The sequence below is a fragment of the Taudactylus pleione genome, unplaced genomic scaffold (genome assembly GCF_031769625.1).
Source record: "Taudactylus pleione unplaced genomic scaffold, aTauple2 ptg000397al, whole genome shotgun sequence".
Taxonomy (NCBI): domain Eukaryota; kingdom Metazoa; phylum Chordata; class Amphibia; order Anura; family Myobatrachidae; genus Taudactylus; species Taudactylus pleione.
In genome coordinates this window covers 62435-80744 of record NW_028284798.1, presented here as the reverse complement: position 1 = coordinate 80744, position 18310 = coordinate 62435, and the positions used below count along the sequence as shown (strand labels likewise).

At 41.2% G+C, this 18310-nt stretch overlaps 1 protein-coding gene across 1 annotated transcript in view; it reads right to left on the bottom strand.

The window, feature by feature from the left end:
* Nucleotides 1–1412: 1412 nt before the first annotated feature.
* Nucleotides 1413–18310, bottom strand: part of LOC148506765 (vacuole membrane protein 1-like) — a 64181-nt gene continuing 47283 nt past the window's right edge. Inside the window, exons 5-7 of the mRNA XM_088446313.1 lie at nt 13856–13936; nt 4936–5052; nt 1413–1478 (exon numbers count right to left, since the gene is read on the bottom strand). Coding sequence (XP_088302439.1) covers nt 1413–1478; nt 4936–5052; nt 13856–13936 — 264 coding nt within the window. The remainder of the gene's footprint in view (nt 1479–4935; nt 5053–13855; nt 13937–18310) is intronic.

Genomic DNA, 18310 nt, shown 5'->3' with positions numbered 1-18310 from the left:
CTTTAGGAAGCTCATACAGTCACCTGACTGTATGAGCTTCCTAAAGAAGTAGTAACAGGTCTGTGAAAGCCAGAATTCTTGCTGGTTGGTAGGTGTCCAAATAATTTTTTTCCGCAAGAATATACAAATAAATTGTTTAAAAATCATACAATGCAATTTCCCGAATTTTTTGTTCTGATTCTGTCTCTCACAGTTAAAGTGTACCTATGATGGAAACCACAGTCCTCTCTCATCTTTTAAAGTGCAACAACTTGCACAATCGGTGGCTGTCCAAATACTTTTTGCGCGCGTGTGTGTGTGTGCGCGCGCGCGCGCGCGTGTGTGTGCGTGTGCGTGCGTGCGCGCGCACACACGAAATTGACGAAATTGCCTGGGACAGGGTATGCTGGAATTTCATACATGAATTAACCGCGTATGTTTCCTCATCACACTGGTACAGTATATATATATTTGGCAGTGTATTTAATAATTATAACAGCTTTTCTTCAATATTTTCGCCTATAGATGTTTTTATTACATGTATTGAGACATTATATTTTTTATTGTCATTTATGATAATTATCATGATTTACATACATATTTTTTATAAGGTATGTTCTTATTAAAAGTTATGTTTTAAAATATATCATTTTGTCATATTGCTAAAAAATAATACTATAAGAGTGCCCCACAAACGGAATTGTCTTTTCCATTTTGCCTGTGCAAAACAAAATATAATATATCAATTATTACATGCCTGAATATATTTCTGGTCTGATGTGAAGGAGACCACTACATATGCGGTTGAATCTGCTGTGATTTGACCACCAATGTTGGCACGCAAGCTTTTAACCTGTTTACTTGACTGCCTGAGAGAGAAGGTTTTGCATCAGTAGGGTGGGATATTTGGGGGCCTATATTGCGGAACTGCCGCAATTATCAAGGTTCCATAACATGGGTGATATTTTAATGTTTAACAGAAATATCCCCACTATGTACTATGGGAAACGCGCAGGGACAGCAGTTGCAATAACAGTTGTCCCTGCGAGTGTTATCCTCGGTACTATGTAGAAGACATCTCCAGTGGAAGTGGACACTGCACATACGCACAATAATAATGGGGACTGCGATCTGCATTGCTAATAACCACTCAGCCGTAGATTTCTATACGATTTCCTGCATTGTGCAATTAGTACATAGAAACAATTTATACAATTATGCAGAACCAGAATTTTATAAATATAGGCCCTTAAAGAATGTAATATAAAATAAAAAAAACCTCAGTTCTCAAGAGTACTTATGTCTGCACGACAAACACCAAACCAAGTGGATTGCCCACCTCTTTAGTAGGCAAGATAACATTTTCATCAAAGTGCTGAAGAGTGGTGTTCTCCAAGAAAAATACATATATAATGTAAGTATTTCTCAATTACTCACCCGATTAGGGACACCATCTGCTCCACAATATGCTTGCTGAAAGTTATGATAACAAAAAGCTTCTGCAAAGAAAGTAAAGATCAAAATCAATTAAGGGACGTAAAAGCCAAAAGAAACAATGCAACAGAGAAAATGTATGGCTGGCCATTGACGCAAAATATATTTAGAGTTTTTAGAACAGTCTACATACAGTACAGGCCAAAAGTGTCTGGACGCCCTTCTAAATAGTCTGTTTAGTAATTTCAGTCACATCCATTGCTAACCAGTGGTGTCACTAGGGGAGTGCTGACTGCACTAGGTGTCACTTTCTGAGGAGGTGACACCAAAATGCTACGTTCCTCCTCTCTGACCAGGAGCTGCATTGGGATGTTATTGTGCAGCGCTTGGCTCCCGATCACTGAGAAGGAGTCGGTAGTGCGGGGAGATTGTCTGGTGGCAGCCTGTTATCTCCAGGAGTGCTGGGCATGCCCCCAGGGTGATGAGATCAGGGGTGTGCTGTGGGGCAACTCCCCTTTTCGAGCAAGCACAGGGCCTATATAGCGCACTGGGTGTCAGCAACCCCAGTGACGCCAATGTTGCTAGCAGGTGTATAAAATTAAGCGTACAGCTATACAATCTTCAGAGACAAACATAGCGGGATAATAGGTTGTAAAGAAGAGCTAGGGGCTTTCATTATGGCAGTGTCATAAGATGCCACCTTACCAACAAGTCAGTTTGTCAAAATTTTGCCTTGCTAGACCTGCCTTTCCTAGAATAGAAATGCCACATGATGAAGCTGGTAGCAACAATAAATTAGTTCCAAACGGTCTTTTGAAGCAGTCAGCACAAGAACGGTTTGTCGGGGGAGGTTCATGGATTGGGTTTCCATGGCTGAGCAGCCAAACACAAGCGCCAGATCATCTCCATGCACAATGACAAATGGCGGCTGGAGTGGTGTAAAGTGCAGAGTCTTTGGACTCTGGAGCAGTGGGACACACTCTCTGGAATAATGTTCACACTACTTCATCAGGCAGTTGATGGACCTATCTTGGTTTTGCAGATGCCAAGAGAATGCTTCCTGCCCAAAAGTGTACTTCCAACTGTAAAGTTTGGTGGAGTAGGAATAATGGTTTGGGGACATTTTACATGGCTTGGCCTAAGCCCCTTAGTTCCAAGTCAAGGTAAATCTCAATCCTACAACATATAATGACACACTAGAGAATGATGTGCAACAGTTTGGGGAGAAGGTCCTTTCCTGTTTCAGTATGACAATGCGTCAATGCAGAAAACAAAATCCATCAAAAAATGGTTTGCAGAGTTTGGTTTGGAAGACCTTGACTGACCTTCATCTAAAAACCACATTTAACACATTTGGGATAAATCTGAAAGCTGACTGAGGGTTAGGCTTTATCATTCAACATCAGTGTCCAACGTCAGTAAGCTCAATGTGGTTGTTGGTATGTCCAAGAGAGATAACTGCAATCTTCTAACCTCATTTAGCAAAATACCAGATGACCCCTTGATTTTTGAAATAATTATCAGGCATTTCTCTTGTTTTGGAGGCACATCTAGCAACTGTGTAATTACCCTAGATCAGTGGTCGGGTAACAGGGGTAAAGTACCCCACATGGGGTAAAAATGAAATTCCTGGGGGTAATGGATGGACAGCCGGGCATCCATATGAATCATTCTATGCATATCCGGCTGTCCGTCCATTACCCCCGGCTGTGCCGCAGGGAAACTCTAAGCCGGACGCCCGCTGAGATGTTATTACCAGCATCTCAGCGGGCGTCCGGATGTTATTACCAGCGCCGCATTAGTCGGAGGCTGGAGTTCTCTTCTGAACTCCAGCTTCCGCCTCTCTCCATGCGCACTATGGGAGAGACGTCATTCCCATAGTTCCGAGGAGCAGCCGGGCAGACAGGACGGCGGCAGATGCAGGAGCGGGGATTAAGGTAAGTGTTTTTTTTACAAGCGGCACTACAGGGGCGTTATATGGGGGCACTACTACAGGGGCATTATATGGATACACTACTACAGGGGCATTATATGGGGGCACGGCTACAGGGGCACTACTACAGGGGCATTATATGGGGGCACTACTACAGGGGCATTATATGGGGGCACTACTACAGGGGTATAACTACAGGGGCACTACTACAGGGGCATAACTACGGGGGAACTACTACAGGGGCATAACTATGGGGGCACTACTACAGGGGCACTACTACAGGGGCATAACTATGGGGGCACTACTACAGGGGCATAACTACGGGGGCACTACTACAGGGGCATTGCTATGGGGGCACTACTACAGGGGCATTGCTATGGGGGCACTACTACAGGGGCACTATATGGGGGCACTACTACAGGGGCATTATATGGGGGCACTACTATATGATTTCCTTCCTTTCAAATCAAGGGAATAACATCGGCGTATCTAAATATATTTTGGGGTAAATGGTAAAAAAAAGTTCCCTGACCCCTGCCCTAGATAGTGCACCATGCTGTGCCAGCAGTACAAAGCAAATGAGAAGAATGTAGTGAGAAAGCTGTGGGAGATGTTCAAACATATTATTGTGTATACTTTGGCACAGATAATGTATGTCTTGATATGTGCACCTTAGGGAATGATTTAGCAATCATTGATGACTACTGACTTTCCGAAGCGACATCGATCATATTTTCACAGTTGCTAAAAATATGCACACTATTCATGAATTATAAAAAGGTATAATATGTCAGATGTTTACATTAGTTTTAGTAGTTGACAGGTATGCCAATGATGCATAGGGGATGGGTCCAAAGTACCCTGGCCCTATAGGTAACAATGATGGTAGGGGCAGATGGGGTTCCAGTTGAGCATTGGCAAATAGCTTCCTACTAGTCTGTAAGGTCACACTCCTGGGATATCTTGCTTATTGCCTAGGGAAAGGTTCTCTCTCCTGTCCTGTTGCTGGATCTCCAGTTACTATACTGAACCTGAAAATGCCACTATGCACACATGCTAGATCAGGGTTAGGCTTTATGACCTTTTAGTAAAATATCCTGTCCTGATAATATGTAGAGTCTATTAACTATTTAGAATATCACATTTAAAAATATAATTGTTAGTTAAATATAATGAAGAAAAAAAATCATCTCAACCAACAACACAGAACGGCTGCTTTTCACAAAAATAACCTCATTGTTAAAATGTATTTGCATATGTGAGTAACCATAGGTAAATATCATGGCTAACCACTTATTTCCTGAGAACAGTAATCGGTAACACTATTTTAAAATACCCACAGTTATTTCTTCCTTATAATCTAAATATAAATAGCACACCCAGAGGGTTCTAGATTTATTAGAGTGCCACTAGGCACTATTTGCAGTAATATACATTCCAGTACTACATAGTAAGCGTGAATCACAATTGATATTCTGCATTTTTTTTAATCATCTTCACAGGACATACACTGTACACAGCCATGCATATATACTAATCTGAAAACTGGAACATTTTTTTCTTTGAAACATTTACAATTTATTACTTGCCTGAATGTGCATTTTAATTATTGCTTTGCCAATCAGAGTGGCTCCAAAGAAGGTCCAGAAGGGAACAAGGAAATGTCCACATGTTATTCCTGCCAGATCAAATAGGGGATTGGGAATCTGAAAATAAGCAAAAAAGTCTTAACACAACAAATGAAACAAATTTGTGATGCAGCGCTAAATGAATGCAGGGCACAGAGCTGAACATTTCATAACACCTTCAACATAATGTGCATACTATACAACATTTGAATAATCTATATTGTAGGGCTATCAGTGGTGAATAATTTGGAGGTGAAAAAGTTAAGTAATAGAATTAAACTTTCATAGAGGTAATAATTCTGCTACTCTGAACTGCATCACTCAACAAATAGAATGACAGCACAGGTGCTTGCTTGAAACCCTGTAATACAGGTTCACATTAAATTAATTTTTTTAAACTTTTCTTTTTCAGATTAGAAGAACCATTGCTTGTAGACCTAGTGAGTATTCTGATAGAATATGTATTATTACTGCATATATCACATTAACCAAATATTTTATTAAATATGGGCTTTTTTAAAAATAAATTTAGCATTTATCAATATGCATAGAAAGTATACAAAAGCAAAACCAATAAACAAACACAAAAATTATGGAAACAACAACAAAAAAAAGTGTTTAAAACGTGTTGGAGGAAAAGTGTTTAATGAAACTATTGTGCATAATTATCTTACATCTTAAATTCTGAGATGTTTCAGTTTACCAAATGCTCACCCCAGTAAAAGTAAATAGTGAATGTAATATATTACTTAATCCGAGGTATGCAACTGTACAATAAGTGCTAATGGTTCATTTACCATACCAATCTTTAAACAAAAATAAAAGTAGTATATATATTTGATTTTGTTTTTCTTCTCTTGCACCAAAAACATACAGACATAAAACCACAGTGTCGTATATTTTCGTTTGATTTTATTATTTTATCTAAAATCATTAAAACGTCAAAGTTCAATATAAACCATGAAATAAGATTTGCCCACAGGCAACATGCTCTCACCTTCCCGAAATATTAGATTAAGACGGAATATTTTATTTAACCACAGTTCTATACTCTTCATTTATTTATGGGTTGGATATGGGATGCTGGCGTTTGGGATCCCAGCAGTCAGAACCCAGACACAGGCAACCCGACAGGGTTAGAGTATCGACGCTTTGTTGATCGGTATCCTAAACCTCCCCCTCTCCCTACCCTAACCTCCCTCCCCAATGCCTAACCTCCCCCCTAGTGACTAAACCTAACCTCCCCATCCCGCACCCTAAACCTAACCCTCCCCCCTTAGCTACTAACCCTCCTCCCTAGTGCCTAACCCTAACCATCACCAGCTACTTACCTTCGGGATGTCGGCGCCGGGATTCTGACAAGTGTCAGGATTCCATCATCATTCTGACCGCAGGACTCCCAGCGGTCGGGATACTGACCGCATTCTCTTATGGGTTGGGTAGACGCATCCCCGTATTTATTATACATGACTACAAGCTGCTTCATAAAATTAAATATATCTATTTGTAAGTTATGTAGATATAGATCTATATGTAGGTTACTAAATGCAATAGAACAGATTAATGATGGGCTAGTGATTGGCTGAAAAAGGACAATGCTACAACACGTACTTTATCAAAGCATTAAACTGTCTGGGTGAATAAATAGTTTTATTTAACTTAGTACTAGATCACATCAATATCATAACGGCGGCACTCTGTCACCACAAACATTGCCACTTTTCCCTAACCCCCATATAGGTGCACATTAAACTAGGCATTGTTAGGGTACCTTACTCTACCATGATGTGTGCGTCTGAACAGCGCACAGATCTGAATACAGTCACTGATTGGGAGTGAAGGTCACAAACAAATGGTGCAGCACTTTCCATTTGGACTGGTGAGCATATGACACTGGGTGCAGTAATCCTCTGGAACTGTTGTGCTCCTAAATGGTGGACATTTTTTGCCAGCTTGATTTAAATGCTACATGGGAGAATGGCACAAGTTTAGAGATCTTAAGAATATATTCTCCTTACTTAAAAGCTGTTTTTTTTGTAAGTATATGTTTGTCTAATACTAAAATCGTTGCGCTTTTAAGAATGACTAATCTATCATTGGCAGTTTATTCTGATGAAAAACGCAGTTTAAAATTTTGGTGAGGTGGATTTTATAGCACTGTCCTTTTTTCTGCTACATGATCTCGGAGGATACAGACTCATGTGAATGGCAGCTAACATATTCCCTAAAAAATTTCTACATATCAATAATTTCATGCAGATTTTATTTACTCAATTTTATAGCACCATTTCGTCTTTTTCTAGTGGATGGGTGAACCTTTACCTGCAGCCCGCCGAGATGTGTGCACCTGCACAATCCTACTCTATGCTTTGTGTTCTAAAGACTGAACATGATTGGAGCAGCAGGATTCTACATCAGGCAACTTCCCCGACATGACAAAGCAGGGGGGAACTGCAGGGCATTGGAAACACAGATGGTGACTAGTGCAAATGGGCAAATGGACAGAATAGAAGGATCAAGTATTGCAGCTAGTAAAAAAATAAATAAAAGTTTTCAACTTTGATCTCTTTGGTAATCTAGCAAGGAGGATATTCTGGCACACTTGGATCCTTATGCGGGCAGACCAAGATTCCCTGCTGCCGATCTGCTACAAAAAACGTCGAACTGCGGAAATTGATGATCGGCAAGATCTGTTGGCGGATCAGGGTAAAACAGTATGCTAAATATCTTTGACTTGCCAATCCCGATAATTTTTTGGTCGGAATCGGCAAAACAAGGGTTTCCAACATGTTGGATTTCCCAGATTACCCGACCCCAGCAAAATGGGGAATTGGGGCAATCCATCTTAAAAGTAGGGGTGTGCACCGGCCACTTTTCGTGTTTTGGTTTTGGATCTGGATCTTTCTTCGTGTTTTGGATCTGGATTGGTTTTGCCAAAACCACCCTTCCATGTTTTGGGTTCTGGGTTTTGTGTTTTGGATCTGTATTTTTTTGAAAAAAAGCATAAAAACAGCTAAAATCACAGAATTTGTAGGTTTTTCTGCTCCTATGCTATTATTAACCTCAATAACCTTAATTTCCACTCATTTCCAGTCTATTCTGAATACCTCACACCTCACAATAGTGTTTTTATGTCCAAAAGGTTGCACCGAGGTAGCTGGATGACTATGCTAAGCGACACAAGTGGGCGGCACAAACACGTGACCCATCTAGGCGTGAAACTGCAGTGGCAGACAGGATGGCATTGAAAAACTAGGCCCCAAACTGTACATAATGCAAAGAAAAAAAAGAGGTGCAAGATGGAATTGTCCTTGGGCCCTCCCACCCACCCTTATGTTGTATAAACAGGACATGCACACTTTAACAAACCAATCATTTCAGCGCCAGGGTCTGCCACACAACTGTGGCTGAAATGATTGGTTCGTTTGGGCCCCCACAAAACAAGCTGGCAATTTATCTGTCCCTGCACAAACTGGCTCTACGGAGGCAAGATGTCATCCTCATCCACCGATTCCTCACCCTCTTCAGTGTGTACATCCTCATCCTCACAGAGTATTAATTCGTCCCTGCTGGAACCACAGGTCCCTCTGTACGTTCTGGAGGCTGGTCTCCCTGGAAGAGTTGATAATTCATTTTATGAACATCATCTTCTCCACATTTTGTGGAAGCAACCTCCTACGCCTTTCGCTGACAAGGTTCCCGGCTGCACTAAACACTCTTTCGGAGTACACACTGGAGGGGGGGCAACTCAGGTAAAATAGAGCCAGTTTGTACAGGGACCTCCAAATTGCTTCTTTTTCCTGCCAGTACAGGTACGGACTGTCTGACATGCCTACTTGGATGCTGTCACCGATGTAATCCTTTAACAGACAGACGCACGCTTGTCGCTGCTGCTTTGAGGATGCAAGTGCGGCTACAGCCCACACAATTCACAAAGACAGAAAAAAGAAGAAGAATATTTTAATTGTTTGTGTAGAACACTTTGAGGTGTCACCACCCTTTAACAGACAGACGCACGCTTGTCGCTGCTGCTTTAAGGATGCAGGTGCGGCTACAGCCCACACATTTCACAAAGACCAAAAAAAAAAGAACAATATTTTAATTGTTTGTGTAGAACACTTTGAGGTGTCACCACCCTTTAACAGACAGACGCACGCTTGTCGCTGCTGCTTTAAGGATGCAGGTGCGGCTACAGCCCACACAATTCACATAGACAGAAAAAAAAAGAACAATATTTTAATTGTTTGTGTAGCACACTTTGAGGGTGTCACCACCCTTTAACAGACAGACGCACGCTTGTCGCTGCTGCTTTGAGGATGCAAGTGTGGCTACATCGCACACAAGTCACAAACACATTAAAAAAATAGTTTTTTATTTTTTGGAACACTTTGAGAGTTACACCACCCTTTAACAGACAGACGCACGCTTGTCGCTGCTGCTTTAAGGATGCAGGTGCGGCTACAGCCCACACATTTCACAAAGACCGAAAAAAAAAGAACAATATTTTAATTGTTTGTGTAGAACACTTTGAGGGTGTCACCACCCTTTAACAGACAGACGCACGCTTGTCGCTGCTGCTTTAAGGATGCAGGTGCGGCTACAGCCCACACATTTCACAAAGACCAAAAAAAAAAGAACAATATTTTAATTGTTTGTGTAGCACACTTTGAGGGTGTCACCACCCTTTAACAGACAGACGCACGCTTGTCGCTGCTGCTTTAAGGATGCAGGTGCGGCTACAGCCCACACAATTCACAAAGACAGAAAAAAAAAGAACAATATTTTAATTGTTTGTGTAGCACACTTTAAGGGTGTCACCACCCTTTAACAGACAGACGCACGCTTGTCGCTGCTGCTTTAAGGATGCAGGTGCGGCTACAGCCCACACATTTCACAAAGACCAAAAAAAAAAGAACAATATTTTAATTGTTTGTGTAGCACACTTTGAGGGTGTCACCACCCTTTAACAGACAGACGCACGCTTGTCGCTGCTGCTTTAAGGATGCAGGTGCGGCTACAGCCCACACAATTCACAAAGACAGAAAAAAAAAGAACAATATTTTAATTGTTTGTGTAGCACACTTTGAGGGTGTCACCACCCTTTAACAGACAGACGCACGCTTGTCGCTGCTGCTTTGAGGATGCAGGTGGAATCTAGACGGGATTTGGAACCGAGGACACACTACCTCCATCAATTGTCTAAATCCCACTGCACTAATGTCGGATACCGGACGCACGTCTAACACCAACATAGCAGTCAAGGCCTCAGTTATACGTTTTGCTTCAGGATGACTGCTGTCGTACTTCATCCTCATCGCTAGGGACTGTTGGAGGGTCAATTGTTTAGTAAAAGTAGTGATGTTCCTACTTCCTCTCTGGGATGATGAACAACTCCCAGCAGCAGCAACAGCACTAGGAGGAAGTGGTTCTTGATCTTTCCCTATTTTATTTTTATCGGAGAAAGTTTGGTCCTCCATTTATGTTATATTGATATATATACGTGCGGCTAAAGCGCACACAAACACAGAAAATATTATTTTATTTTTCCTAGAGAGTAGTGCACTTTGTGGGTTACACCACCCTTTAAGAAATGAGCCAGCCGGCTCTTTACTTATGGGACACAGGCGCACGCTTGGCGCTGCTCCTTTGTTGATGCACGTGCAGCCACAGTGCACACAATTCACAAACACAGAAAATAATTTTTTTTTTGGTTTGGACTGGAGTGTACTTTCGGGGGTTACAGCACCCTTAACGGTCAAGCCAGCTGGCCCTTTACTTATGACACAGGTGCACGCTTGGCACTACTTTGTTGATGCACGTGCGGCTACTGCGCACACAATTCACAAACACAGAAAATAATTTTTTTTTTGGTTTGGACTGGAGTGTACTTTCGGGGGTTACAGCACCCTTAACGGTCAAGCCAGCCGGCCCTTTACTTATGACACAGGCGCACGCTTGGCACTACTTTGTTGATGCACGTGCGGCTACTGCGCACACAATTCACAAACACAGAAAATAATTTTTTTTTTGGTTTGGACTGGAGTGTACTTTCGGGGGTTACAGCACCCTTAACGGTCAAGCCAGCCGGCCCTTTACTTATGACACAGGCGCACGCTTGGCACTACTTTGTTGATGCACGTGCGGCTACTGCGCACACAATTCACAAACACAGAAAATAGTTTTTTTTTTGGTTTGGACTGGAGTGTACTTTCGGGGGTTACAGCACCCTTAACGGTCAAGCCAGCCGGCCCTTTACTTATGACACAGGCGCACGCTTGGCACTACTTTGTTGATGCACGTGCGGCTACTGCGCACACAATTCACAAACACAGAAAATAAATTTTTTTTTGGTTTGGACTGGAGTGTACTTTCGGGGGTTACAGCACCCTTAACGGTCAAGCCAGCCGGCCCTTTACTTATGACACAGGCGCACGCTTGGCACTACTTTGTTGATGCACGTGCGGCTACTGCGCACACAATTCACAAACACAGAAAATAATTTTTTTTTTGGTTTGGACTGGAGTGTACTTTCGGGGGTTACAGCACCCTTAACGGTCAAGCCAGCCGGCCCTTTACTTATGACACAGGCGCACGCTTGGCACTACTTTGTTGATGCACGTGCGGCTACTGCGCACACAATTCACAAACACAGAAAATAATTTTTTTTTCGGTTTGGACTGGAGTGTACTTTCGGGGGTTACAGCACCCTTAACGGTCAAGCCAGCCGGCCCTTTACTTATGACACAGGCGCACGCTTGGCACTACTTTGTTGATGCACGTGCGGCTACTGCGCACACAATTCACAAACACAGAAAATAATTTTTTTTTTGGTTTGGACTGGAGTGTACTTTCGGGGGTTACAGCACCCTTAATGGTCAAGCCAGCCGGCCCTTTACTTATGACACAGGCGCACGCTTGGCACTACTTTGTTGATGCACGTGCGGCTACTGCGCACACAATTCACAAACACAGAAAATATATTATTTTTTTAGCACTTGGGGGGAGCACCCCTGATGGACAGAGCACCCCCTGGACAACACTGCAGCACTCCTTTAGGACTGGGACACTGCACAGGACTTTGGAGTGGACACAGCCCCTATGGAGAACTGACTGCACAACACAGTCCAGCCAGCCCCTATGGACTTTGAAGTAGTGGACACAGCCCCTATTAACAACAGCAGCACAGCACAACACAGCCAGCCCCTATGGACTTTGAAGTAGTGGACAACAGCAGCACTACACTACACTACACTACACAGCCCTAACTCCCACCCTCCCTCTTCACTGTCCACAGCCGAGTGAGAAAATGGCGCCGACGTGGGTACCTTATATAGGATCCAAAACCCGCGAGACTCGGAAGGCGGGATGATGACGTTTTGCCTCGATTTCAGATCCGAGTCAGGCGGGAAAAGTCGAGCCTGATTCGGATCGGACTCGGATCGGGGGGGCTCGGGGGGGTTCGGATTTCAGAAATCCGAACCCGCTCACCCCTACTTAAAAGTATGTTTCCCATTAGTTGGTAATGTCAGGTGAGTTGGAGTGTCAATCAGAATACTCAGTTTATTAAGTCCAGTGTGGAACTGATAAAATAAAAGAATACACACAGTGTGTGATACAAGCATTCTCCAAACGGTGGAAAAGCACTCACTTTGGTTTGGGGACATAGATGCTTTAGACAATATTGCACCTGTGTTCACCGGTGGTTGCTGAATTACAACAACATTGGATGTGATGTGTGACCATTATTATATAGTGTCCACTCTCTGTCTACAACCAACAGAACTATCATGAGTCAGAGGCTCCCTCAAAAAAATTAAGACAGCGAGTAGAGTATAATAAACGCTCTAGCACGTATCTGTGTTAGGAAAAGTCACACTATGGACATTCATTTCTCCAGTGCTTTCCATAAAGTGCTGGTGCTCTTAAATGTGCCCTCTGCTTAGAGAATAATTTAGTTTTCTGTAAAAAGGGATTTATTAACATTGATCTAAGTTTTATGTACTAGAAAACAATCTAACAAAGGCATTAGGTACACAAGAAAACACTACATATAATTTTCACATGCTAAGAAAATAGTTGTATAATTTTTTAAAGCCTTTTTTGGAAAGTTTTTCTGCATAATTTTTTTTTTTTTTACACAAAAAAGAAATTCTTCTTCACTAATCTGGAGTTGTGACATTGAAGAGCACCAGCACTTTCCAGAAAACAACTCTTGCATCTGAGAAATTAAGGTCCAAAAACGTGACTTTTCCTAAATGCACTAGTTCATCACACTGTACTCCCTGTCATTCAGTGTGCACTATTGGTGTGTTTGCTCTTTTCCTGGGACATGTGTGACTCACAAGAGTTATGCAGAATAAAGACACAGCAGACCAATATCAGATTGGACACACCTCACAGCCAGCATCGTCGTGCTTCAGCAACCACTGTTGGACATCAGTGCAAATAGTCAATATCCCCAATCAAAGCACTCTAGCACCACCAAAAAACTACTTGCATCATACAGTGTACACCTTTGTATTCTCTTCTTTTGTTTTCTCTGTTCCACATGGGAATTTATAAACTAAGGATTTGGAGCGACACCCATTATCTTTAAGTTAGGATTCAAGTTCATGCGGGACTGAGTGACAAGGTAAGAGGGAGTCTGAGAGGAAGGTGGGGGTATTTTGAGGCAGGAGGGGTTCTGTTGGTATTTGGAGGAAACTTGGCATAAGTACTGAAGATTAGAGGGAGCATTTTGGTGTGATGTGGGGGTGTGGATGTCATGTGCAGCTATTGCAATGCATCAAGTTGCATATCACTGAAATAGAAAGCACTATCAAAATATACAATCATTAATGGGAAAACAAATAGAGGAATTAGAAATCAGTTAAAAACTTACTGAAGCACAGGCCAGGATTCCAAGAAATCCAACTTTCTGCACAAGCTTTTGAACTGCACGTTTAGCTCGAGACGCAAAGTCCTAAAACAAAACAAAAACTACTGTCAGATGGATATGCAGGTCTTTTCATGTAATCTTACTTCCTGAGAAATAGATAAGACTATGCTATACTACATATAAAGAAGCAGCTGGAAAAATACGTATACAGCAGCTGGAAGAATCAGGTTTTGTCGCACCTTATAACAAACTCCAATATAAATGACTTCACTTGTTAAATTACCGTTTTGATCCATTTACTAATATAGATCAAATACATTAACAAAAATGTTGTTTTTTTTTTTATTTTGGGGAGCATGCACAAAGTTACTCACAGATTTCAATAACTGGAGAGAAATTGAGATAAAGTAAAAGCCCTGATATACAAATTCATAGTTAAAGGACCCTTAAATCTGTACTACCGCATGCTGATTTACAAAACGTGCTCTCTCTAGCCAGGAACCCGCTGGGGCTCCTCGGTTCTTATTACAGCCCTATGTTGTGGAAGTGACAAAGTTCCGTCTCCCCAAACGCCTACTAAAGAGGCCCAAGTCTATTTTTTCTTTTTCAAAATGTTTTCTTTATTGAAGCATAAAATTCGAAATAAGCAACAAATTACAGAATAATAACCATTGTCCATTATACAAAGAGTACATTTTCAGCACATGACACAATGGTATTTCCATAAAAAAATAAAAATAAGATGAAAGTAAAAATAAAATAAATTGAAATAGTGTGAGTCCGGGTCCGCAACCATCAGTTGCCCAAGTCTATTTTATAAAAATTTGAATAGAAAATCAAGCAGCCTCTGAAAGTGGGTTATTCACAACAAAGTTAATTTCTTTTGTATATATCTCTCATGCATAGAAATTTCTAGAAACAGACTTATTTAATTTAGTATGTTTTAATTTTGATCAAAGCAATAAAATGTTGAATAAAATGCCAAAGTATGAACAAGAATATGTAATGAGGTGTATTTTTTTTAAAGCCCAGAATGCATAAATTATAGAGTGGAAATGCTGCTTTATTTCTTCCATATATAATAACTGGCAACATTTCTGCTTGTAAACGTCCCAAAATCTGTGCTGAAACCTAAAATCTAGTTTTTAAATAAACCACTATATTTTTTGTGCACTGAAAGCTAATGCAAATAAACTGCAAACAAGCTGTACGCACTGCCTAATCCATGACACATGCCCTCAATATAAATGAGACACTGCTGCCCGATAAAGTGAGAACTTGTTTGCAAAAAAAAAAAATGTTAATCTGGACAAATTCATTAACTGCCTAAGTGGCTAGATTCTTTTGGGGTTCCCTGCGTCTTAGACGTGAACCCCATAATGTTAGGGACGCCAGTATAGAGGAGTCTTGACACTGGCCTGGCGCTTATTCATATATTTGCAAATATGTAACTAATACCTCTGAATTTCTATTATTATGTAGGATTCAAGTATTTTTGTTGATTTTGCTGCAGTGTGCTGGAGGGCAAATCCCTTTTTTTTTTCCTCTGTAGTTCAGTGTAAACCCCGCCATTAACAAGCACCTGTGCAAAGTCATTAAGTGACCACCATACTTTTTGTTTTTATCTCCTTACATCTGTAAGGCTTCACCTAGTTCTTATGATGATTCACTAACACCCCTTTTACTCTGAAGTCCCAGGCCTGGTTTGGGTATGAAACCCCGACCGCAGAAGCCTGATGAGTGAAAATCCCGACGAGGGAAGGTAAGTACACTATCCCTCCCCTGTCCACCCCCCCCCCACCCTCCTCTGTGGTGCCTAACCCCAACTTTCCCCAGATGCCTAACTTTAACCCCCCTTCCCCACACCCTAAACCTAAGTCTCCCGGGGAGGTGTCTAACTCTAACCCCCCCCTAGTGGTGTCTAACCCTAACCTTCCCTTCCCATAGCCTAACTCTAACAATCCCAGGAGGGGGGTGCCAAACCCTAAGTTCCCCACCGGAGGTTGCCTAAACCTAACCCCCCTTCCTCGGGGACAAGCATATTCTTACCCGGCCAAGTAGGTTCGGGATTCCATTTCGGGTTCTCATTTGGTGTTGGCATATGGATGGCCGGCGTCCCGTCCTCCGGCAATATCACTACATCCGCCAGGCCTGGCCTGGTATTTGGAACATGTCAGACCCGGGACTGACCCCGGCGACATTCACTCTGCACCCGCTGTGATGATGTAATCTCCAAGCGACGGGAAGTCTTTAATTTTGATAATGGGAAGTCTGTATCTTCCTATACTGTAAACGTTTTTTTACACCGCAGCTAAAACCCGGGTTATTGCAGTGTTAACCCGGGTTGCTGCTCGGTGTTAAAGGGACCAGTGTTGGATTCCTGAGTCGAGTGACCCGGCAATCTAACCTAGGTAGCATGGAGGGTTTAACACGGAACGACCCATGTAACCATGCATTGTAATCGGGTAACCCGGGTAGTCCAACCCGGGTTAACACTGCAATAACCCGGGTTTTAGCTGCGGTGTAACAGGAGTATAACAGTGCAGTAAAATTAACTGATATACAGATGATGATAATTTGTTTCCATTTATTAAACTATTCACAAAATCTTTAAATATATATATATAAAAAAAAAAAATCAATTCTAAATGCACCGGGGTATATTTTTTTTCAGAATTAAATTAACCTAGAAGTATATTTTTGGATTGTGGGAGGAAAACCACACAAACACGGGGAGAACATACAAACCCCACACAGTTAGGGCCGTGTGTGTGATATATATATATATATATATATATATATTTAGTATTGAACAGGATTATAGTCCACAGTGAATCAAGTATCAAGGAAGACAAATTGTATATAATATGAAAGTACACTAATTAAAAGCTACATTTTAAACTGACATGCAAGCAAATACTGTTAACATAATTATTCATTAACTACTTGTTTCACCAAACACAGCTTCTATTAAAATGAACTGAGAACAACTAGCATGCATCAAATTCTCTAGTGAACAATTTACATTCCAATGCAGTTCTCAGTATGATCATTCCCCGATATTTTTTTTTTAAAGTTTCATAGCTCAAATAATGTTATTCTGTCCCCAGGAGGCCACATCACACTGTATAGTCATTATTCTGATAACTCAAGTTTTCAAAAAGGCAAACATTCACTTGTAATATTGTCCTGATTTAGAGTGTACAATTACATATATACTTCACTTAAAAACAAGGAAAACAGTCCATATGCTAACTGAAAACTGACTAATTATTAGTAAGGAAAAAACAAAGAGCAAACATTATAGATGGAAGTAATAGCCCACTAATATTTTACAAAATCAAAAATGTGTTTAAAAAGTTAATGAAGAACTACGCACATCATATCGTACTGCAAAGAATACAAACTCATGGATGGAGTTGTACGTTATATTTTAGAAGTGCACAAGAAGAAAAAAAAAAAAAAAAAAGTGTTGAGTCATTCGATTTTTACATTACCTGTAGTAAACTTTTGGAACAAGATAAGGGAAAGGTTACACACTTTTTTGTAGATGTGATACTACAACTAGATACACTTAAAATTGTTTGATTTTTGCAATCTGCAATTAGCAAATGTCATACGGTATGGATTACATCATTTTCATATGCTTACTCTATTTCTCAAAATAATTTCATTGTGAATATATCCATTTTTGAGAAAGAAAATACATTTGGCAATGACTATTATTCTAACAGTTATAGTAAAATGATAAATAATGTAGCATAGTGACTAATGCATCACAGTAAAAATGGTCCAACAGATTTATGCAGCAGAATAGAAACATACAGTTTATCAATATATCCACATAATTGCAGATTAATAATAATGTCCTTACATGTATCGGCTGAATTTACAAATGACTCTCTATACCTAGGCTATTGTGAGGCTACTGCACACCTTCACCCTTTCGGTAACGGTCCGTTATTTCTAGTAAGCCAATCTTTTGCTTTTCTCCCAATACCTGGAAATTCATAAAAAGACCTGCGATTTTAACTGGTTGAGAAATTGGAAAATAAGTTAACTCACAATATCTATAGCGTCCAAACTCTCAGCACCCTCACCAACACAAGACTCTTCCCTCTTCTATTCTTCCAAAGATACGGGAGAACAGCCAGAATAGTTTATGTACTTGTCTGTGTTCAGCCAGTTTCATGTATGCAGCAGATATATTTACCAGACAATGCACTGTGCAGATTCACTGACTGGAGCAGCAAGATATTCAGCTAAATGATCAACACTATAGATGGAGGGCCTGATTCAGAGCCGCTCGCTATTTGCGGTCGTTCGTTCTAAAACAAGGGGTGGCTGTTCAAATGAACCGTTCGCTAATTGCGGTCTGTTCACGCCTCTAAGTCTGAACGAGCGAGCTAAACTTGCGGTTGTAATTTTGAAAAATAAGCCCCCTGGCCGCTCGCATCC